The sequence below is a fragment of the Salmo salar genome, chromosome 01, assembly GCF_965601325.2.
Source record: "Salmo salar chromosome 01, fSalSal1, whole genome shotgun sequence".
NCBI classification, from domain to species: Eukaryota; Metazoa; Chordata; class Actinopteri; order Salmoniformes; family Salmonidae; genus Salmo; species Salmo salar.
The window spans coordinates 49869152-49883699 of NC_138291.1; the positions used below are offsets into that span (position 1 = coordinate 49869152).

At 43.6% G+C, this 14548-nt stretch overlaps 1 protein-coding gene across 1 annotated transcript in view; it reads left to right on the top strand.

The window, feature by feature from the left end:
• Nucleotides 1-6569: 6569 nt before the first annotated feature.
• LOC106604178 (vinculin) overlaps nt 6570-14548 on the top strand; it is a 47645-nt gene continuing 39666 nt past the window's right edge. Inside the window, exon 1 of the mRNA XM_014198597.3 lies at nt 6570-7070. Within this exon, the coding sequence (XP_014054072.1) occupies nt 6903-7070 (168 nt within the window). The 5' untranslated portion in view covers nt 6570-6902. The remainder of the gene's footprint in view (nt 7071-14548) is intronic.

Below are 14548 nucleotides of genomic sequence, written 5' to 3' on the forward strand. Positions count from 1 at the left end.
CTGTCATCTAGTTTAAACAGTGTTGCAAAAATGTTTACTTACAGAGTGCATCAAAGTTGATTTAGAACTTGTTTATGGAAAACTTTATAACTGTATTTCATGGTTGCACCTTGCTGAAAATTGTCCACAGTGTTCCTGTCATCTCGTTTAAACTGTGCTGCAAACATTTTTTACTACCGAGTGCATCAAACTTGATTTAGACCTTGTTTATGGAAAATTGTTTATAACTGTATTTCATGGTTGCAACTTTCTGAAAATGGTCCACAGTGTTCCTGTCATCTCGTTATAAACAGTGCTGAAAAAATGTCCTTACAGAGTGCATCAAAGTTGATTTAGACCTTGTTTATGGAAAACTGTTTATAACTGTATTTCATGGTTGCAACTTGCTGAAAATTGTCCAGAGTGTTCCTGTCATCTCGACTACGCAGTACTGCAAACATTTTTACTTCCAAAGTGCATCAAACATGATATAGACCTTGTTTATGGAAAACTGTTTATAACTGTATTTCATGGTTGCAACTTTCTGAAAATTGTCCACAGTGTTCCTGTCATCTAGTTTAAACAGTGTTGCAAAAATGTTTACTTACAGAGTGCATCAAACTTGATTTAGAACTTGTTTATGGAAAACTTTATAACTGTATTTCATGGTTGCAACTTGCTGAAAATTGTCCACAGTGTGCCTGTCATCTCGACTACGAAGTTCTGCAAAAATTATTACTTACAAAGTGCATCAAACATGATTTAGACCTTGTTTATGGAAAACTCTTTATAACTGTATTCCATGGTTGGAACTTTCTGAAAATTGTTCACAGTGTTGCTATCATCTCAACTACGCAGTACTGCAAACAATTTTACTTACAAAGTGCATCAAACATGATTTAGACCTTGTTTATGGAAAACTGTTTAAAAACTGTGTTTCATAGTTACAACTTGCTGAAAATTGTCCACAGTGTTCCTGTAATCTCGACTACGAAGTACTGCAAACATTTTTAATTACAAAGTGAATCAAACATGATTTATACCTTGATTATGGAATACTGTTTATAACTGTATTTAATGGTTGCAACTTGCTGAAAATTGTCCAGTGTCCCTGTCATCTCGTTTAAACAGTGCTGCAAAAAAATGTACTACCGAGTGCATCAAACTTGATTTATGACCTTGTTTATGGAAACTGTTTATAACTGTATTCCATGGTTGCAACTTTCTGAAAATTTTTCAGTGTTGCTATCATCTCAACTACCCAGTACTGCAAACATTTTTACTTCCAAAGTATATCAAACATGATTTAGACCTTGTTTATGGAAAACTGTTTATAACTGTATTTCATGGTTGCAACTTGCTGAAAATTGTCCAGTGTTCCTGTCATCTCGTTTAAACAGTGCTGAAAAAATGTCCTTAAAGAATGCATCAAACTTGATTTAGACCTTGTTTATGGAATACTGTTCATAACTGTATTCCATGGTTGCAACTTTCTGAAAATTGTTCACAGTGTTGCTATCATCTCAACTACGCAGTACTGCAAACATTTTTACTTACAAATTGCATCAAACTTGATTTAGAACTTGTTTATGGAAAACTTTATAACTGTATTTCATGGTTGCATCTTGCTGAAAATTGTCCAGTGTTGCTATCATCGCAACTACTCAGTACTGCAAACATTTTTACTTCCAAAGTGAATCAAACATGATTTATACCTTCTTTATGGAAAACTGTTTATAACTGTTTTTGCATTGTTGCAACTTGCTGAAAATTGTCCACAGTGTTCCTGTCATCTCGTTTAAACTGTGCTGCAAACATTTTTTACTACCGAGTGCATCAAACTTGATTTAGACCTTGTTTATGGAAAATTGTTTTATAACTGTATTTCATAGTTGCAACTTTCTGAAAATGGTCCACAATGTTCCTGTCATCTCGTTATAAACAGTGCTGAAAAAATGTCCTTACAGAGTGCATCAACCTTGATTTAGACCTCGTTCATGGAAAACTGTTTAACTGTATTTCATGTTTGCAACTTGCTGAAAATTGTCCACAGTGTTCCTGTCATCTCGTTTAAATAGTGCTGCAAAAAAATGGACTTACAGAGTGCATCAAACATGATTTAGACCTTGATAATGGAATACTGTTTATAACTGTATTTAATTTTTGCAACTTGCTGAAAATTGTCCAGTATTCCTGTCATCTCGTTTAACCTCTACGAGCTAGGGGGCAGTATTGAGAATTTTGGAAAAAATATGTGCCCATTTTTAACTGCCTCCTACACCAACTCAGAAGCTAGAATATGCATATTATTGTTCAGGTTTGGATAGAAAACACCCTAAAGTTTCTAAAACTGTTTGAATGGTGTCTGTGAGTATAACAGAACTCATTTGGCAGGCCAAAACGTGAGAAGATTCTGGACAGGAAGTACCCTGTCTGACCATTTCTTGCCCTTCTTTGTCATCTCTATTCATTACAAAGGATCTCTGCTGTTACGTGACACTTCCCACGGCTCCAATGGGCTCTCAGAGCCCGGGAAAAACCTGAATGACGTAATTCAAAGCCCTGGCTGAAACACACAAGCGCTTTTGCTAAGTGGTCTATCAGAGGACAAAGGGCTTCATGCTCGTGCACTGGCCGCCCCCGTCTTTCTGTTTTTCCCTCTATTTAGCGAAACACAGATTCCCGGTCGGAATATTATTGCTTTTTTACGAGAAAAATTGCATAAAAATTGATTTTAAACAGCGGTTGACATGCTTCGAAGTACGGTAATGAAATTATTAGAAATGTTTTGTCACGAAATGCGCCATGCGCGCGACCCTGATTTACCATTTCGGATAGTGTCTAGAACGCACGAACAAAACGACGCTATTCGGATATAACGATGGATTATTTGGGACCAAACCAACATTTGTTATTGAAGTAGAAGTCCTGGGAGTGCATTCTGACGAAGAACAGGAAAGGTAATAACATTTTTCTTATAGTAAATCTGATTTTGGTGAAGGCTAAACTTGCCGGGTGTCTAAATAGCTAGCCCGTGATGGCTGGGCTATGTACTTAGAATATTGCAAAATGTGCTTTCACCAAAAAGCTATTTTAAAATCAGACATATCGAGTGCATAGAGGAGTTCTGTATCTAGAATTCTTAAAATAATTGTTATGCTTTTTGTGAACGTTTATCGTGAGTAATTTAGTAAATTGTTAGTGAATTCGCCGGAAGTTTGCGGGGGGTATGCTAGTTCTGAACGTCACATGCTAATGTAAAAGCTGGTTTTTGATATAAATATGAACTTGATTGAACAAAACATGCATGTATTGTATAACATAATGTCCTAGGTGTGTCATCTGATGAAGATCATCAAAGGTTAGTGCTGCATTTAGCTGTCTTCTGGGTTTTTGTGACATTATATGCTAGCTTGAAAAATGGGTGTCTGATTATTTCTGGCTTGGTACTCTGCTGACATAATCTAATGTTTTGCTTTCGCTGTAAAGCCTTTTTGAAATCGGACAGTGTGGTTAGATTAACGAGAGTCTTGTCTTTAAAATGCTGTAAAATAGTCATATGTTTGAAAAATTGAAGTTTTCGGATTTTAGAGGAATTTGTATTTCGCGCCACGCCCATCATTGGATATTGGAGCAGGTGTTCCGCTAGCAGAACATCTAGATGTAAGAGGTTAACTCAGTTGCCTAGTTAAATAAACGTTAAATAAAACATTTAAAAACGTAGTCTTTGACCACACTGTGTTGTTACTTTGCTGAGTAAAAACTCTTTAATAGAATAGAATGTTACAAGGTGTATGACAACACAGTCAAACAGCAGAGTCAAGTTTGAGGTCTCTATATGTCAGGGGTATTTCAGGTTATTTCATGATTATGACATATCTATAGGGTATATGAGGGAGAGCTGAATTCAGGGGTCAAGAGGGGACGACTTTCCTGTTACCAGTGGTTTAAGGACAGAACTGACACTGACAATGCACACACACACACACACACACACACACACACACACACACACACACACACACACACACACACACACACACACACACACACACACGGTAAATCCAGAATAGGTGTTAAGCAGTGGTCAGGTTGGTAAGGATGATTTAGAGATGAGAGATAAGTTCTAACAGCCCATTCATCCCAAGGACAGTTACAGATACAGACCCACCTCTAGACCTCTGGGAACACCAGACCAGACATGTAATCTAAAAGCAATCACTCAATTATTCATTCCCTCCCTCCCTCCCTCCCTCCCTCCCTCCCTCCCTCCCTCCCTCCCTCCCTCCCTCCCTCCCTCCCTCCCTCCCTCCCTCCCTCGCACGCATGCATACACATTCTCTCTTTCTCTCTCTCACTCACTTTGTCCCCCCTCTCCAACCTCTTTCGCTTTACCACGCCTCTCTGTAAGCTGCTGTTGTTCCTGTCAGTGGTCCTGCTCTATGAGACACATCTGTGTTAGAATTTATCTTCTTTCAAATACTAAAGCTTAGCTTGATTGAGCTCGTCTGGCAGTGGGATAGTCCCAAATGTACTGTACAAACCCTGTCCACCTGGCAAGCTCAAACAAATGTGCGAAGAAAACAAAGAATATTTGATAACAGGTCTGTTAAATCCAAGTGTCTCTCTTTTGCTACCAAAAATTTGACAGAACTACATGTAATTTACAAAAGAAGGATTATTTTGTTTTGTTACACAACTGTGCATGGTGCAATGTTTCATCCTTGGTGTGTGTGTCCCTCTTTCTGTTATAGCATCCCTCTCACAATTCTATGTCTAATGCCCCATATGTCAAACAACCCCCCCACCTACAAAGAATTTAGCAAGTGCTGTTTGTGTCACACACACATACATACGCATGCACACAGTTTGCAACAGAGTAATATAATTTACAGTTGCTAATGTAGTTTACATCAGTAGATGATGCAATTTATGTTAGAGAACTACCCTTATACGGCTCTGAGAGGCTTGAGGTATAGAACTCTGAGCTCTGAAAGGACAGGAACGTAACAGGGAGACAGAACATCAAGATCAGGGCTATTCATTTAGCAGCCCTTGCTATAAAGCCCTTACTGCCTTAAGACCAACATACTACTGTAGGTAAGTAACCTGAATGGCCCATAGGGCAGGAGTCTATTTCCTGTTTCTGTAGCGTGAGGCAGCTTGATGTACAAGTACACCCCCTGGATAGGACGCTAGTCTATCACAGGGCCTTACCCTCAGTCCATCTCCTTAATGCTGAGTGCCAAGCAGAGAGGCTGTGGGGTCCAATTTTTTAAGTATTTAGTATGACTCGGCCGGGGTTGATTCAACTGGGATAATTCTAACCCCTTACCTTCCAATCTTAGGGCAGACACTCTTAACAACAAGGCTACTGAGTTACCAAGTACTACTGGTTCGTTTTCAAATCAGGAGGAGCCCATCTCTTTGCGCAGCTGGTCACACTAGAGAGTCAAGTCCCTCAGCCCCTGCTACAGTTTCTGGTTTCCAACCCTAGATTCAGATGAACCTCTATGGGCCACTGCTTATACACACAGACCACCCAAACCTAAACATGTACAGTGTACACACCATACATCTAACCCCAACCCATTTCCCATACACTCAACAAACGTATAAGCCTGCCCAGAAAACAAATGCACTGACCAGACCCTACAGACCTCCTGGAGAGGGGGAGAGCTGGAGTTATGTCAATGTCCTCCTGGTAGTTCACCTTAGAACCAGAAATCATCCACCTACTCCATCTCCTTCATTTTCAGCATACTAGACAGTCAGGCAGGCTCTACAGAGGAACAACCAAACAGACAATAAATTCTGGCCAAGTCTAAACCCAGGCAGTCCATTTGCCATTACAAGCCTCCAATGTCCTTATTAACCCAGCACACACTAAGGAAAGTTGGGCTGGGGTAATTGGGTGGTGTAGTAGCTTAGTGTTACATTTCCATTCCTCCTCCCAGCTCCTGTGGGCTGCAGAAGATAGCTGAGCTGCTTGAGCTGGGGAAGCTAGGAGCTACAGAAGGAGCCCTTGGTCTTATTATAGAGCTGGTGGCCAAAAACTACAGGCTGGAGACACGTTAACGGTAACTCCTGACCCTCCTTTAAGCTAACCCAGATCAGGTGACAGACCAGGAGAAGTCCCAATTGGCACCCTATTCGTATATAGTGCACTATTTTCAACCAGGGCCCATAGGGCTCTGGTCAAAAGTGGTGCACTAGGGTATAGAGTGCCATTTGGGATTGACGCCAGCTCTAAAGTAGCATAACACTCAGACTCACAGACCAGAGAGAGTGTTTTTTTTCACCAGTGGCTTGGATTGGGTGCGGTTTCAGTTGTGGTCTACTTGTGGTTTACTTATGGTCTGGTTGAAGGTATATGATGGCATCTCCGAAAGTTACTTTGTTACCATCCAGCTCCGGTATGAAATGTTGCAATAACTCCATACTAATACCAGGTCTTTCTCACTCCCCACCCCCGACCCCCAACCCCTCACTCCAGCACTCCCTTTTTCGGCAACCAGAATGCATGACGTCATTTGGGAACAGCTTTCACTTGCAGTGGGGTAACGGTGTGCGTGCGTGTGCGCGTGTAAGTGTGATGAGAAGCCGTCTGTGCGCACCAATCCTATTAACAGATGTATCTCGTGCAGTCAGTCATTGGCTGAGATCTCGAACTGTGATTTCTCCTGTCATGATTTTCGGTGTTAGTCTCACAATCACAGACAAGGTGCTGACACCGCGCATTGCAGACCGTCCTCGCTGGAATACGCACTCCAGGAGTGGAACTAAAGAAGAAAAAGGCATTTTGTCTGTCAATTTTTGTCGGGTAAAGACGGCGGAGGAATAGAGCAGGATTTTACCAGCAGGGTGTTGGAGCTGCAGCAGCCGTGTTTCAGGTCTCTTTGAGCGGGCTAACAGCTGTAACCATGCCGGTGTTCCACACGAAGACCATCGAGGGCATCCTTGAGCCGGTGGCCCAGCAGATCTCCCACCTGGTCATCATGCACGAGGACGGGGAGGTGGACGGGAAGGCCATCCCGGATCTGACCGGCCCGGTGGCCGCGGTACAGGCAGCGGTCAGTAACCTTGTCAGGGTAAGTGCGTCTCTCTCTCTCTCTCTCCTCACCACTCAGTTTGGTGTAGTGATTTTGTATTGTACTGGATGGTAATGAACCAAGAGGAGTTTGTGTGGCAGAATGAAACGGGAGTGTTGTTATTGTTTGTTGTAGTGGTAAACACTTTGTTACAGTGACAATCTAGACAAGCACTGCTGTCACTGTGGACTGGTCAAATGTGGTTAGGGCAGTATCAACTCATGTTGAATAAACCTACATCTGTGGCAGAAAGAAGGCAGTGTAAAGCAGTGTAATAGTATTGTCATAGTAAATACCTTGTCATAGGGTAGTCTACATTGGAAGAATCTTATCTCTGGAAAACTGAGCTAGCAACAGAATAGCCTACCCTTTCAGCACATGTGAATGACAGGTGTGTGTGTGTGTGTGTGTGTGTGTGTGTGTGTGTGTGTGTGTGTGTGTGTGTGTGTGTGTGTGTGTGTGTGTGTGTGTGTGTGTGTGTGTGTGTGTGTGTGTGTGTGTGTGTGTGTGTGTGTGTGTGTCCTCTTCGAGTGAGTCCATTAGACTTGAGGATTCTGCTGGTTTCCCTCACAGGAACCAGCATTGAGAATGCTCCCTCTTTCCCTCTTGCCCCCTTTCTCTCTCTCTGTCTCTCGTTCGCTCTCTCTCTCTCACTATTTCCTTCCCCCTCACTCTCCTCTGTAAAAAACAGAGTCATGTCGGGTTGTTTTCAGTGAGACAGCAACAGTGGTGTAGTGTTGCCTGGAGAAGTGCATATACTCTAATTTTGCAAAATAATTCCCCAAACGGCCCTCCAATTGAATTACCTAAAATAAAAAATTCCACATTGGTAATTCACAGTCACGCCAACCCAAGTTGTACTGTGCAATTAGGCTAATTGTAGGTATATTATTGAAACAGATAAATGAGGCTGTGAACTGAGTCAGAAATACATCGGGTTTCAGATTTGTTCATTTTTTCACAAATTGTTTTGCTCTCAAAGTCACACTTTTTAATAGAAAACAACAAATTGGATGTTGTAAGTTCATAACATGCTTACACCACATCAGGAGACCAATTTTGAGGTCTTGTGTTTTTGTGTAGTTACCCTTTAATTCAAGTGTGCAGGCACCTAGCTCTGTTGTTTGTATGGTGGTGTTTCTGTAGCACATGAGAGGGAGTTTGCAAAACAAATGGCCACTGGATTGATGTAAATAATCATATCATTCTACCTGGTAGGCATAGGCTACTCTGTGGCTAGTTTACATGTAATTTAGAAGGTTTTGGGAAAGCCTCTCCATCTACCAGAAGATGGTTAGGCCTATCATTAGCATAATATATTTTACCTGTTCCTTAATTGTTTGAAATCTGGACTTTTTACTTCATATTATGAGGCACAATTACAAAATAAATGATTAGCTAGTTAAACACAGTGTATTCTTGAAAATTGTAATTACATATCAAAGAATAAGTGTAAACATATTATCCACCTTGCTGGCTGACCCCTCACCCAATAAATAAAAACTTCATTTTGGCATACAATGACATACAAATCATTAAAATCCAGACAGAAAATATTTACACAAGAAGCAACCTAATATCACACAGTCAAACTCTCAGTCATTTAGTAAGTTCACCATTATGCCATTCTCACTGTTTGTAACGGCTGTCCGAAGAGAAAGTAGACCAAGGCGCAGCGGAGTTAGTGTTCATCATAGATGTATTTAATTAACGTAAGAACACTATACAAAACAAGAAAACCGACAGCAACGCAGTCCTGTTCGGAAATAATCTAAACAGAAACAATTACCCACAAAACCCCAACGGAAAAACAGGCACTTATGTGTGACTCCCAATCAGCAACAACCAACAACAGCTGTGCCTGATTGGAAGTCACACGGCCAAAATCAATGAAACAGACAACATAGAAAAATTAACATAGAACACCCACCCAATGTAACACCCTGGCCTAACCAAAATAAAGAACAAAAACCCCTCTCTATGGCCAGGGCATTACAGTACCCCCCCCCCCCCAAGGTGCGGACTCCGACCGCAAAACCTGACTCTGAAGGGGAGGGTCCGGGTGGGCCTTCTTACGGCAGCGGCTCAGGTGCGGGACGTGGCCTCCACTCCACCCTCAGCGTTGCCCAATTAGGTAGCGCCCCTGGCCACGCCGGAGGACTGGTGGGCGACCTTGGTTGCGCCCGGCTGGCGGGCGACCCTGGCTGCACCTGGCTGGCGGGCGTCAATGGCTGCGCCCGGCTGGCGGGCGGCGATGGCTGCGCCCGGCTGGCGGGCGGCAATGGCTGCGTCGGACAGGCGGGCGGCTCTGGCGGCTCCGGACAGGCGGGCGGCTCTGGCGGCTCCGGACAGGCGGGCGGCTCTGGTGGCTCCGGACAGGCGGGCGGCTCTGGCGACTCCGGACTGGCGGGCGGCTCTGGCGGCTCCGGACTGGCGGGCGGCTCTGACGGCTCCGGACTGGCGGGCAGCTCTGACGGCTCCGGACTGGCGGGACCCACTGGAGGCCTGGTCCGTTGAGCAGGCACAGGACTGACCAGGATGGGGAGACCCACTGGAGGCCTGGTCTGTGGAGGCGGCACAGGAGAGACCAGAATGGGGAGACCCACTGGAGGCCTGGTCCTAGGAGGAGGCACAGGATAAACCGGGCTGTGGGGGAGCACTGGAGTTCTAGTATGGACGCTCTTTACCCACACTCCAGGCTGAATGCCCACTTTGGCCCGGCACGGGCGGAGCGAAGGCATTGGGCGAACTGGACCCTCCCAGCGCCCTGGAGACACAGTGCGCAGAGCCGGTGCAGGATAACCTGGACCGAAAAGGCGCACTGGAGACCAGACGCGCTGAGCCGGCACAATCCGTCCTGGCTCGATGCCTGCACTCGCATGGCACTTGCGGGGGGCTGGCCTATAGCGCACCGGGCTATGCACGCGCACTGGAGACACCGTGCGCTTCACAGCATAACACGGTGCCTTACCAGTACCACGCTGCCTGTCGTAAGCACGGGGAGTTGGCTCAGGTCTCCAACCTGACTCTGCCACACTCCCCGTGTGCCCCCCCCAAAAAAAAAATTGGGGGCTGCATCTCATGCCTGTTGGCTCCCTTGCCTCATACCAGCGCCTCTCCACTCTCGCTGCCTCGATCTCGCACTGCGGGCGGCGATACTCCTCAGCTTGAGCCCATGGTCCTTTACCGTCCAGTATCTCCTCCCATGTCCACGAGTCCTGAACGCTCTTCTCCTGGTGCTGCTCCTTCCTCCGCTGCTTGGTCCTTTTCTGGTGGGTAATTCTATAACGGCCGTCGGAAGAGAAAGTAGACCAAGGCGCAGCGGAGTTAGTGTTCATCATAGATGTATTTAATTAACGTAAGAACACTATACAAAACAAGAAAACCGACAGCAAAACAGTCCTGTTCGGAAATAATCTAAACAGAAACAATTACCCACAAAACCCCAACAGAAAAACAGGCACTTATGTGTGACTCCCATTCAGCAACAACCAACAACAGCTGTGCCTGATTGGAAGCCACACAGCCAAAATCAATGAAACGGACAACATAGAAAAATGAACATAGAACGCCCACCCAATGTAACACCCTGGCCTAACCAAAATAAAGAACAAAAACCCCTCTCTATGGCCAGGGCGTTACACTGTTAAACATCGCACAGTGTGTGATTTCTAGATTATTTTCCTCTACTTATCTCCTTGTTGGAAGATATTACAAATTACTAAAGGAACATCTTCAAAGATCTGCTTTGCTTTGTCTGTGGATCAGCGACATTCAATAAGACTATTTTGTTTAACTTGGCCTTTTATCCACACCCATTGACATTGCTTTAATGTAGCCTATTGCCAAAATCCAACCTTGGAAATGTAATGGCAATCAGTTTATAAGCACTTCCTCATATGCGTTCTCCTGTTCTATTGGTTTTCTTACAACTTTGGTTCATTGTGTAGCACCCAAAAGCATTATCCTAGTCATATTAGCAACCCATGATAGTTATTGCATATTTAGATCTTCCCTCTTTCTAAATTTCAAACAGATATTTCCATCTCTGTCCATGAATCCACTTGCATGTGTAGTGCGCATTTTAGAACAGTGTTTTCCCTCAAATTGCATTTGGAAACATTCGCGCCTACACCTACCGCTATGTGCACATTTCTGCACCTAAAATGTGAAGAAATAATAGTTTATAAAAATAAATAAAGCGAGTCGCACACTCTCTCTCAGTAATTAATGTATTTTTATAGCTAACAGTTTATTCGCTGTTAGTCAGCACATCTACACAAAATAATTTTCTCTGGGTGTGTGCCAGCTCATGCTTTTTTTAAAGAAGTAATAGTTTACAACATTTTAAGCGAAACATTCTGATCTGTTCCATCAGCCTTATTAATTGGTATGGCATTTACCCCCACTACACTACTTTGATACACACCATGGGGATTAAGTAGTGAATATATGCAATACCCACTGAAAAATAAATGGGCTTACGGCATATACCTGCGTGTACCCTCCACTACACCACTGGACAGCAACGCAGAGACTGGCAGAGAGCAGGCTGTAATAGTGTAATGAAGACGCTGAGGGTCGAGAAGCAGGTGGTACGTTTAATAAAACAACAAACATGGAACAAGACAACATAGCAGTGGCATCTTCACATAAACAATACTGATTGGGGAAAGAACCTAAGGGAATGCCAGATATAGGGGAGGTAATAAGTCAGGTAATGGAGTCCAGGTGTTCCTCATGATGAAGAGCAGGTGCGCGTAATGATTGGTGCCAGGTGTGTGTAATGATGGATGCCAGGACCGCTGGTTAGTATACCGGCAACGTCGAACGCCGGAGGGGAGGAGCTGTAGATGATACCGATGTGACAGAATTTGGAAAATCTATCCACAACCACCAAAATGGTGGTGAAATCGTCAGAGGAGGGGAGATCAGTAACAAAGTCATGGATAGATGAGACCAGGGAAGCTGAGGCACGGGAAGTGGAAGGAGTTTCCCTGCAGGAGCGTTAACCTGTTGGGTCTAGGGGGCAGCATTTGCACGTCTGGATAAAAAAAATGTACCCGATTTAATCTGGTTACTAATCCTACCCAGTAACTAGAATATGCATATACTTATTATATATGGATAGAAAACACTCTAAAGTTTCCAAAACTGTTTGAATGGTGTCTGTGAGTATAACAGAACTCATTTGGCAGGCAAAACCCTGAGACATTTTCTGACAGGAAGTGGATACCTGATGTGTTGTATTGACTTTAAACCTATCCCATTGAAAAACACAGGGGTTTAGGAATATTTTGGCACTTCCTATTGCTTCCACTAGATGTCACCAGCCTTTACAAAGTGTTTTGAGTCTTCTGGAGGGAGATCTGACCGAACAAGAGCCATGGAACGATGATGTCCCATTAGACACCTGGCGCGCGAGTTCATGTTGGGTACCCTCGTTCCAATACGTTATAAAAGAGTATGCATTCGTCCACCTTGAATATTATTCATGTTCTGGTTAAAAAAGGCCCTAATGATTTATGCAATACAACGTTTGACATGTTTGAACGAACGGAAATATATTTTTTCCCCTCGTTCATGACGAGAAGTCCGGCTGGCTTACATCATGTGCTAACGAGACGGAGATTTTTGGACATAAATGATGAGCTTTTTTGAACAAAACTACATTCGTTATGGACCTGTGATACCTGGAAGTGACATCTGATGAAGAGAATCAAAGGTAATGGATTATTTACATAGTATTTTCGATTTTAGATCTCCCCAACATGACGTCTAGTCTGTATCGCAACGCGTATTTTTCTGGGCGCAGTGCTCAGATTATTGCAAAGTGTGATTTCCCAGTAAGGTTATTTTTAAATCTGGCAAGTTGATTGCGTTCAAGAGATGTAAATCTATAATTCTTTAAATGACAATATAATATTTTACCAATGTTTTCTAATTTTAATTATTTAATTTCTGACGCTGACTTGACTGCCGGTTATTGGAGGGAAACGATTTCCTCAACATCAATGCCATAGTAAAACGCTGTTTTTGGATATAAATATGAACTTGATAGAACTAAAAATGCATGCATTGTCTAACATAATGTCCTAGGAGTGTCATCTGATGGAGATTGTAAAAGGTTAGTGCATCATTTTAGCTGGTTTTATGGTTTTGGTGACCCTGTCTTTGACTTGACAAAACATTACACACAACTCTTGTAAATGTACTGTCCTAACATACTCTAAATTTATGCTTTCGCCGTAAAACCTTTTTGAAATCGTAAAACGTGGTTAGATTAAGGAGATGTTTATCTTTCAAATGGTGTAAAATAGTTGTATTTTTGAAAAATTTGAATTTTGACATTTATTTGGATTCAAATTTGCCGCTCTTGAAATGCACCTGCTGTTGATGGAGTGCACCACGGGTGGCACGCTAGCGTCCCACCTAGCCCCAAGAGGTTAAGGGGGGATTTGGTTTGGGCACATACGGAACAGGAGTTGACATAGTGAGAGACGGCTCCACACCAACCTACGAGGACCACCCTTGAGGAGAGAGTTGAGAGAAGCGGCGACGGAGCTGAAGTTCCTGATGAAACAGCGGTAGAAGTCAGCAAACCCCAAAAACTTTTGTAATCCCTTTATGGTGGTTGGGACTGGCCATGACCTGACCGCATCTACCTTCTTGACGTCCATCCTCACTCCCTGCGGGCTGATTTGGTAGCCTAGGAAGGAGACAGCCTTCTGATGAAACTGGCACTTCTCAGCCTTGACGAACAGGTGGTTAGCCAGGAGGCGTCCCAGGACTGCTCGATCTTCCAGGGTAGCCGAGTAGACCAGGATGTCTTTGACACAACCACCTGGCATCCGAGCATGTCCCTGAACACCTCGTTATCAAATGCCTGGAACACTGACGGAGCATTGGCTAAGCCAAATGGTATCACCAAGTACTTGTAGTGACCAGACATTGTGCTGAAAGCCGTCTTCCATTCATCCCTTCCTGGATGCGGATGAGAATGTATGCACTCTGCAGGTCCAGTTTGGTAAAGAACTGGGCCCCGCTGAGCCAACGGGAGAGGATAATTTCGTTGAGTGGGAGTAGATGTGACTGACAGGGCTGACATTCACTTCTCTCTGGTATGTGTGTGTAAGGGTGTTTGTGTGCATTCGTGCCTGCATGCGTGTGTGCATGCACACTTGTGTATTCCAAGAAAAGTCTCAGTTGGATACACTGACACCAGAGACCTTTCCTCCTCAGCAGGGTGTCCCCAGAGTTGAGGTTTACGGCTATCTAGGGTTGAGAGTGAATCGTTTATAAATGTGGTTTGTTATGGTTACAGTAATATAAGAACATATTCTAGTGCCTCATTGAGTGTAGCTCCCAGAGGCTGTGTAACCTGTTGTCACTGTCACAGTCAAAGTTGACAGTGGAGATCCAGGTCAGATAGATACTGCTTTTTGCTTAATTGACAGTTATTAGGCTAAAGTTATTAG